The 10,038-nt window shown below is 39.3% G+C and overlaps 1 protein-coding gene across 1 annotated transcript; it reads left to right on the top strand.

Moving 5' to 3' along the window:
• Positions 1 to 6,772: 6,772 nt before the first annotated feature.
• LOC127079017 (uncharacterized) lies at positions 6,773 to 7,558 on the top strand. Its single transcript, XM_051019434.1, has one exon. It carries the CDS (start codon positions 6,773 to 6,775, stop codon positions 7,556 to 7,558), a length of 786 nt encoding a protein of 261 aa, XP_050875391.1.
• Positions 7,559 to 10,038: the final 2,480 nt, after the last annotated feature.

Here is a 10,038-nt window from a genome sequence, read left to right as displayed (position 1 = left end):
GAATGGACAAAGGGTGAGTTTAGAGGCTTGGTCCTTTTAATCCATCTTCATCATTAGGGTTCTTTTACTCCAATTTTTCATATGGAATGTCCTAGAAACTAAGTCCATTTCTCCATTTTTTGCATAGGGAATGTCCTAAGATCTAAGTCCAATTCTTTGCATTTGGTTCACAATAATCAAAACAAAACACAAGCACAATAATATATACACAATTATGTGCTCAATTGAGCAAAAGGCAAATGGCATTAACATAAACATGTGCTCAAGTGAGCAAAGAGAAAAGCAAATGGATAAAATGTGCAAGAATAGTAAATTGCATAAAAGTAAAGAGCAAAAAGTAAATGTTAGTTGTTAATGGTTAGTGTTAGTAGTTAGTGTGCCATAAGGAAAATTTAGCGCTATGTTAAGCAATCGTAATCGGACTTATGTAGAAGTCACAACTATCTGAGGCCGGTCAATAATAACGTAGGCAACAACACAAGTTAGAAGTCTTGATTAGTGAACCAAGTTCCAACAACTTGCCATGCCAAAAACGGAAAAGAGAATTGATCTTGTATTGGTTTAAGCCTTTTGCATGATTTAGAAAACAACCTATCCTTAATGCAAAGCCATTCACTTGATCAAATGATCAAGATGAATTAGATTTGAATCAAGGAAGATTAAGCCTTCCTAATCAATGCTAACTTATCAACCTTCAACTCATTGATCAAAAAGAAAGAAGAAGAAGAAGGAGGAAGGAGATGAAGAATGGATAAGGAAATGGAAAGATCAAAATGCATAAGATGGAATAAGATGTACCAATCCATATGTATTGACCAATTAACATTGAAAGTCAAAGTCAAACAATAAGAAATCAGAAATGAGATGGAGATTGGAGATCAAACAATGAGCATAATATTTTTGGCATTTTTAATATTAAAACAAACTTGAATTAAAAATAAAAGAAAGGTCAAACTTCAAAATTACTTCAAGTCAACCTTGAAAGGTCCAAGTAATTTATCCCAAGTTCAACAAGGTCAAACAAAGTTTGACAAAAAATTTCAGCATTTTTAAAAGTTAGAAACTATTTTTAATCAATTAAAAATGAATAAAAATAACCTAATTGAACTAAAATCTCAATTAAATCTCAAATCAATTAAAAAATTAATGAGAATATTTTTCATAGATTATCATCATTCAAATAGGTTAGGAAAATATTTTTGTATTTTTTGAATATCAAAAACTATTTTAAATGAATTAAAAACACCCAGAAAAGAGAAAATTCATAAAAAATATCAAATGACAAAATAAAAAATATTAAAAATCATTTTAAGAAACTAGAAATTATTTGGAGACTAATGCAATTGGTCCCATAATTTTTGGACCAATAATAAAAGAGATATGAATTTTTGAAATAAAAGGAAATAAAGAAAATAAAAATAAGAAAATAAAAAATGTGGAAAATCAGGAAGCGTTGGATCACGTTCATTAATTGACGTGGTCAATCTGATGGTCCTGAAGCGCGCGCTCATGGTGAGTCTAGGTCAATGCAACCACACGCTGATTAAACAAAAGTCATAACATCTAAAGGTTGGAATTGAATCTGGAAACGAGATCCAACGATCCAGATTCAAACTGGCAATGGACGGCCACCAGAACCACCTTCTTCTCCGGTGAGCTTCCAGATTCCGGCCAGATTTGCAGGTTTTCAAACCTTCACCATTTTGCACGATCCTTATACCAAAATGAAGCTGGGGTGATGTACATCACCCCTGTAACCTTGAATCACACTCAAGATTCTTATAGGTTGAGAAATCTGAGGTGGAAGATTCAGGTATGAAAAATGCAGATCAAAGAAAAACAAAATTGAAGCTACCACTAGCTTGCCTCTCAAGTGAGGACTTCAGAAAACACTTTGGCCAGGAAAATGGATCAATATATGATGAGTTTCGAAGAAAATACCAGTTGGAGAACAAACTTGAATTCTGGAGATTTGAGCTCGATTCCTTGCTTGCTTTGCCAAAACAGAAGATCAATGAGCTGAAGGATGAAGGTTTAGAAGCTCTAGATCCAAGGATTCAACCAGATGTAGTTGAATTTTGGATCTGAAAATTTTGAAGAAAAGTGAAATAGCTTCTTTGGTAATGGTTATGGATTCAGTTGTGCAGCATCTTAGACACCATTAGGTTGAGAATTGAATGAAGAGGAGCATGTATTTATAGTTGAGCTTGAAGCAATGCAAGGCAATACTCGTGTGCATGAGAATTGGGTCCTCCATGCATGGGCCTGTACAGGCGCATGTGAGGCCCAAAAGTTGATGCAAATGAATGCTAAACACAAACCAAGTTGAATTGGACGTGTAATTTGAATGGCATTTGCTTGTGTATCAAGATTTCATGTGAATTCCATATTTGGACCTAAATGTTGCCTTCTTCGAAAGTCCCATTTGGAAAATCCAAACATAGGCATGTGAGTAACTGTTGGAAAGGTTTTGATGTAAGGAACAATTGTTATGTTGGGCAAAAATACATTTGAAGTGTGGAAATTGGTGAAATTGGAGTTTAAAGTGCAAGGTGCAAAACATGCAAAGGCAATGTTTCTAAATTTGGCCAATGTTCAAGCCCCTATGTGTTGATTATGAAAGCCTCAAATGAAAAAACCTCCAACATTAAAGTTGTAGATCTTTTCAGGACAATCAAAATGGACTTAAATTATGCATCATTTGGAGTTTTGATGAAAAAGTTATGGGCACTTGAAGTTGGACTTTTTTGCCTTTTAATGCATTTGGCCCAAAATGACCTATAATGTCTTGCATTATCACATGTATTTCCTTTGAGATTTTGAAATCTTTTTCAACATAACATTTGAATTAGACATCTTAAGCTTTCCAATTCATTTGATCCCATCTCAAAATCATAAAAAATGAATGAGTTATGTCCTTGGGAAGTTGACCCACAATTAGGGTTTCAGTCAAAATGACCTATAATGTATTGGAATGGGAGATGGCCTTCCAAGCTTCAAATAATTTTTTTATGAACATGAAAGTTGTTCATATTGTCCTTAAGAACATTTTTTCTTTTGAAACCATCTCCATTTGACCAAAACATAAAACATTAGGTCTCAGTGCATTTCAAAATAGTCAGATGAATTGACTGATCAACTTCTCAAGGCCATGACTCATGTCTTGATGAATTGATGATTGAGGATACTCAAATAAGTTCAAATATTCATGAAATGATGAATTAAATAACTTCCCTTGGTTGTATTTGATCATGGGCTGAGGTAGCTTCATGAGCAAGGCATTATGGTGCACAGATGAATTAGGGTTTCCCTGAGGAACCACCCTCAAACCCTTTGACTTTCTTTGATCAAAAATGATGAATTGAGATGCTAGGGAGGAATATTTGATGGATGAGAGCTTTGGGAAACAATACCATGCTTGCTTTCATCTTCTCTTGTCCATGTCATTGCACAAATGATCTCCTAGAAGCTTTGAACCTTGTGATTGCTCTAGCTACAAACAAAAGATATTAGTGATATATTTTTGTGCTTTTGGTTAGTAAACAAAAATAAGAAAAGCAATGATATACAATTCAAGCATGCTTGGTGATCTCAAACCACTCACAAGAGGTCCCACCCAAAGGCAAAGGGAACCAAGATGCTAATGATCCTTGAGGCAATGCAAGTGCAATGTTATGATGCCATGAGGGATCTTAGGGACAAAATTGGGGTCTTACACTCAGTACAGTTCAAAATTCAACTGCGAAATCAAAAGTCAATTGTTGGTCAACCGAGGGTCAAATGGCTAGGGAATGACTTGAGATACTTCCAACATGTTCAAATGGGCTCTATTCATCATTCAAAACGTTCATCTTGAAGGGACAAAGGTCTGTTCCTGAATTGTCATGCTCGCTAGGCGAGCAATCCTTCGCTAGGCGAAGCCCACGCTTCCTCCTTCGCTCCAGCGAACCTTGATGATGTGGCTACTAGAATTGCTCGCTAACCTGCTCGCTGGATGCTCGCCTAGCAAGTAAGTGCTAGCTATGTTTTTACCCAAGTTTGGGAGTGTTTGATGGAACCTTGATGAATTGTGCTTTGCATGCTGTTTTGAAAAAAACAAAATCCTGTCATGTTCGCTAGCTGCTCGCTAGGCAAAGACAATAGCGAGATGATTCGCTAGCTGCTCGCTAGGCGAAGACAGTAGCGAGCGTGGCAGAAACCCATTTAATTTTCAGAGGGCCACTCATTTTGGCCCAAAAAAACCATTTTTAATTATTTTAGTCTCACTCTGACTCTCACACTTTTCACTTCCATCCCACACAAACCCTAACTGTTGCATTGCAAACCATAACCGTTACATTTCAAAATCAATCAACCTCTTCAATCAGGTTTGTTCTGTCTCCATTCTTTTATGCTTTCAATGTTGTAAATTCTGTAGAATGAATCATTAGGGTTGAATTTGGGAGATTGGGTTTTTAGGTTTGCATGTATGTTTAGAACGATTCTTAGCATGTTAAATTACTCTATTTCTGAAATTTGGGAGAATGGGTACCATAGGATTTAGGGTTTTCTGAAATTGGATTGTTATCAAGGAAGAACCCAGAATCCGTAGGCATTCGCTAGCACTTCGCTAAGCGAACCTGTAGCGAAGCTTCGCTAAGTCTTCGCTAAGCGAAGCAGTGGCGATCATGACAGTAGTTGGTTTTTCTGTTTGCTCTCTAATCTGTTGTGTTTGTTATGACATGCTTTCTATTGCATCCGGGCACTATTTACCTGACGATGTTGTTGCTATGATTCTCTTGTTTGGTGCAACTCTTGATTGCACCCCATCTTGTTATTCTAACTTGTTTGTTGAGTTTTTGTGAGGGCTCACATGACTCTTGAAGAGATAGTTTGCTTGGTATTCCACTTTATTTGTGGGATACCATTTGGAGATTTATTCTGATTGCTTTGCTGACCTGCTTTCTTTGATGGTGCTAGCTTGAGAGATCTTTGGGTTTCTTGCTTCTTTAGTTATTGTTACTTCGGATCTTTATCCGTGTGGTATATCTCTTGATCCCTTTTACATCTTTCCAGCATTTTACCACTTTCTTAGCTGGAAGACCTCGATAGGAGGCAATGTTTTTGTGTGTTTACTTTTGTGCCCAAAGACCTCCAAGAAGAGGCACCAGTGCTAAAGACCCCCATGAAGAGGCAATTGACGGATAAAAGGGATTAGTAGTTAATCCCCCGTTATTCAGTGTGTCGTTCTTTATGCTCGCACTATGTGTCGATGCTTTAGAACAAAAGCCCAATATCTTTTGTCTGGTCAGTCAGTGGAGAGGGTTTCATCTTTCTGAACCCCCACGCTTTATCGTGAGCTCACCCTGTCCAGGGTTAAGAGCTAGGAGGTCTTATCCTCATTACCCTTTTGATCTGCTCACCCTGACGTTCAATGTCAGTGGTTAGAGCCCATTTGATTACCTTTCCATGGCTTGTTTGTCGAGGTTGATATGACCCCTCTTGACTAAAGCCCTACCCATGTATGTTTAAGCCCCCTTGTTGGTGTGTTTATTTTATGCTATATGTTTTTGTGTGGTGTGATCGTCTCCCCATAGAACTGCTAGGCTTCGTATAGTCTCTCGTCTGCATGTCAATTAAGGTAGCACGGTTCCTTCGTCTAGGACTTCCTTTTTGCATGAGCATTCCTAAAACACAAACAAACTCTTTGATTTTCTTTTCTTAAGAACACGTTAACTCCTTCTACTACAGGTGAGTAAGTCTCCAAAGGTCGAGCATCCGGTAGATTGCATAGTAACGTCGTTCATCTAAAAAAACATAAAACAAACAAAAATAGGTTAGCCGAGCTACGGCGCTTTGATTCTCAATCCTTCTTGAGATACGTATGCAACAGGGTAGGGCCTGTGCGAGCAATAACTCTTTCTTTTCCCTACTTTGATTTTCTCTCTTTCGCATCACATATAGGACTTTTTATACACACACTTTAGACATAAATAGCAAGCGTGGATCCTGTGGAGTACCACAGACGTGAAGGGGTGCGATAACCTTCTCTTCACGTAACCGGCCCCCTTACTCAGTTTTCTTTGGTTCGAGACTTTGTTTTATCCGTTCCCTCTTGGTTATGCAGTACTACCTTTCCCTCCTTTTGGGATAAAAGTACATAGCTTGTGACTCTACTCTTCTTCCGCGCCACCTCTTTTTCGCGTTTGTACTTGGATTCGGGAAATCCGGGGAGCGACAATATCTGTGAGGGGAATATGGTTTTTTTTTGCAGGGAACCAAGACCTTTCATACCTGTGTTCTTGTGTATACGTCGATCCTTTGAACTTGCTACAAACAGAATATACAGTTTATCTAGAACATGCCAGAATTATGATTATGTCATATCTTGCCATCATTGCATCACATAACATAATTGCATCATAATGTTAACCTTTCTTGTAACATTTTCATTTTTTAGGGACCTACAATGTCAGTTGCTATTGTCTGTGCAGTTATGGAAAAGACAGACAGAAGAAACACATATCAGTACAAATTAAGAGACTCCAAGACCGATGAATTAAGAAAGCTCAACGAATTTCTGGTTGAAGATTATAGAGTAGCCTTCAAGAAAACCTATGGTAATCTGTTGGGAGTCCTGGCTACTAGAGAAGACACATGACTGATATTCACATTTGCATAGTTCTACGACCCTATACTACACTATTTCACATTTCAGGACTTTCTTCTATCCCCCACGCTAGAAGAGTTTGCTCACTTGCTACATTTACTGATTAAAAACCAGACGCCCTACATGATTGAAGGTGATTTCCCGGATTCTGCCGAGATAGCTCAGGCTTTATGTATGAAGAAGGATTTGATTGAATCCACTCTCCGAATTAAGGGTAACACTCAGGGCCTTTCGTCTAAGTTCCTGTTCGAGAAAGCCATTATGTTTTCCAACAACGGAAGTTGGGACGCCTTCTATGCCAGCTTTTCCCTACTCATTTATGGTCTGGTTTTATTCCCAAGTGTCGAAGGTTTTGTTGATAAGACCTCCATCACCATCTTCATTTCCCAGAACCCAATTCCTACCTTGTTAGTTGATGTTTTCTTCTCTTTCCAATGGAGAAACATGAAGAAGGGTGGAACTATCAATTATTGCATTCCTCTACTTCACAAGTGGATCATGTCCCACTTACTGAAGAGAGGACCATTTGTTGATAATGTGGGTGCTTTGAAATGGTCACAAAGGTTGACGTTGTTAGATGCTGAAGACGTCGTCTGGTATAACCATGATTATTTGGGGGTAGAGCTGATCTCCCGTTGTGGGGAGTTTCCGAATGTTCCGCTCGTCAGCACTAAAGGGGGTTTGATCAAATATAACCATGTTCTCTCATTGTGTCAGTTGGGGTATCCACTCAAGGAAAAACCTGAGGACCGCCTATTGGAAGAACTACTTTTAGCTGAAGGGGTTGAAAATCCGGATCTAATGAAGAAAGTGCGCAGAGCCTGGGGCAAGATACGGCGTATTGGAAAGAAAGAACTGGGCAAACAACTTTGTACCACAACAATATTGTATGCTAATTGGGTGAAGTAAAGAGCCAATATGATCAAATTGCAATACCCATGGGAACCTTCCATGTGTATCAAGACTACCAAAACCACTTGTCGTCGTCATTTTTGAAGTGGAGCGCCTTAAAGAGACCATCAGGAAGTTGGAGAAGGAGAATGTTGGCCTCCGGTCCAGTCTAGGAAAGGTCACCTCAGAAAAAGATACTCTAAAAGCCAACCTCAGTCAGAAGAGAGAGCGGTTCAACAAAGCAGACACCGACATTCAGATTGAGCAGAATAAGAGAAGAAAGGTGGGAGATGCCTTGAAGGGATCTTTTGAGACCATTGCAAACTAGTAAAAACAATTAATGAAGCCCAATACCGAGCATGCAAACTGGAGATTGACTACCGAAGTCAACTCAAGACTTTGCAAGACCAATTAGAGAAGTGCTAGAAGGAGTTGAAAGAAGAGCGAATATGTGCCAAGAAGCTAGAAGTAACTCTTTCGCAATTCCAGAGTGACATCGATAAAAGGTTTGAAGAGATATGAGAACTGAATGGTCAGGCACATCAGAATTTGGAAGAAAGGAACCAATTGAAGGAGGAAGCTACTCAGTGGGAAATCAATAGTCGTCACTTGCATGTCCTTCTGGATCAGAAAGAGGCGTTTGTTCAGGATATTCTAAGCGGGCCTAACCATTCCTTATTGCGCAACCACATCAAGGATGCTCAATATTGGACAGACAGACATGCATACCTGGCCGAATTTGCTAACCATGCACTTCAGGACCTTCCCGGTTTTCTGAAGAAGGCTTATGCCGACATGTTCCCTTATATCACTCCATGGGATGTTTTCCATTTTGTATCAGTGTGTAGGGTTATTTTTTAAAGGATCAAGGCTGATCTTCTTATTAGTTCATTAAACTAATTTCGAGTTGTAATAATTTATACTGTTTGATCTTCAAATGAATAAAAGAGATTTTGTTGAAATACTCTTGTTGTCTTATTCCTACTCACTGTATGACTATATATGCACACTGACACACTGACACCCTAGAAATATTTTTAATTTTTGCTAACATGCATCTATAACATTCATGCATTCACCACACATTGCTAACCAGAAAACAAAATGCTTACAACCTCCATCTTTTCACAGCAAAAACGATGGCTCGTCACCACTACTTCACCCGCGAAAACAAATCAAGGATAATGGTTGATTACAAATTCAATAATGCTCCTTTTAGGGAATCTCTTACCCACTTCCAAGGTAGAATGAACCTCTTTCAGGGAAACATGGAGCTATTCTGGAGCTCCTCCAAACACAAAGGGCTTCTACATCTGCTAACCCTGCTGCTGCCAACGTCACCCATGTTGTTGGGGTGACCAATCCTACTGTTGTTGTTGATGCTACCTTTGAAACTCTGGCGGAGACCGTGGCACCAACTATTGAGAATCGTATGTTGGTTCCTACCGACCTTAATAGGCTTGCTGTTCCCTATCCCTGGGGAATGCCCCAGAATTTTGCTGCTCACTTTGCCAATGGAGGTGCCTTCTTCCCTCATTAGACTCTTTCCGCCCCTACTATTGTCGGGAATGTTATTTTCCTCTGGGGTGTACCCACAATTCAGACTCCTCCGGTTGATGCTGCCAACCCTAAGGACAATCAAGGTCAGGTTCCCATTGAAACTCCTGACATTGAAGATGAATATCGAGGCTCGCACATCCACTTTCAGGTTCCTACTCAACCTGCGAACACGGACCAACCTCAAGTTGCTCCACTTGGTCACCCTGGGGAAACTTTTGTGCCTACGCTGACTTATGCACCTAACAATCCTGCACCGTAGTATGTGCAAACTGGGGCACCTCAGGATCCTAATGCTCAGGATGAAGGACAGTTTCCTCACATGGTGTATGTTGTTCAAGTAGTACATCCCGGTTTCTCCTACCGACGCAGATGTTGTTTTCTCCTCAGAGTGTACCTGTTCAGGAAATAGCTCCAAAAACGTCTCGACCAGCCATCTAGGTCGTTATCTCTGCTGCTAATCCGGCCTAGCCGATGTATTATCAGTTGTTAGACGATAGAATAAGGGTTATTAAAGGTTTCTCGGTCTTTAGAATTGATGCCTGTAAGACCTCAATTTTGACCCTAAGATCCCTCATGCAATCTCATCATATGCATTAGCATTGGGATCATACATTGGCATCCTCCTTACCCCTCTTTCATTGGGTTTGTTTTGGGAGAGATCATCAAGCACCATGTGATTGTATCATACTTGTATATTATCATTTTACTAACCAAAATACCAAAAATATGTCTTTGTATTTCCCTAACTCTTTTGTAGGTAGGGCATGATCACCATTGATCCATCATGTTCACATCTGGGGTTTGAAACCCTCATTGCTAAGAGCACAACCAAGGAATGATCCACAATTCCTCTAAGAATCACATATGAGTCCCAATGATCTCTACATGTTACTTTGATCAAGATTTCTTCAAGAGTTTGGAATTGGTTTGCCTTGGAA

The sequence above is a fragment of the Lathyrus oleraceus genome, chromosome 5 (assembly GCF_024323335.1).
Source record: "Lathyrus oleraceus cultivar Zhongwan6 chromosome 5, CAAS_Psat_ZW6_1.0, whole genome shotgun sequence".
Lineage (NCBI taxonomy): Eukaryota > Viridiplantae > Streptophyta > Magnoliopsida > Fabales > Fabaceae > Lathyrus > Lathyrus oleraceus.
This window is presented reverse-complemented; position numbering and strand designations above follow the sequence as displayed.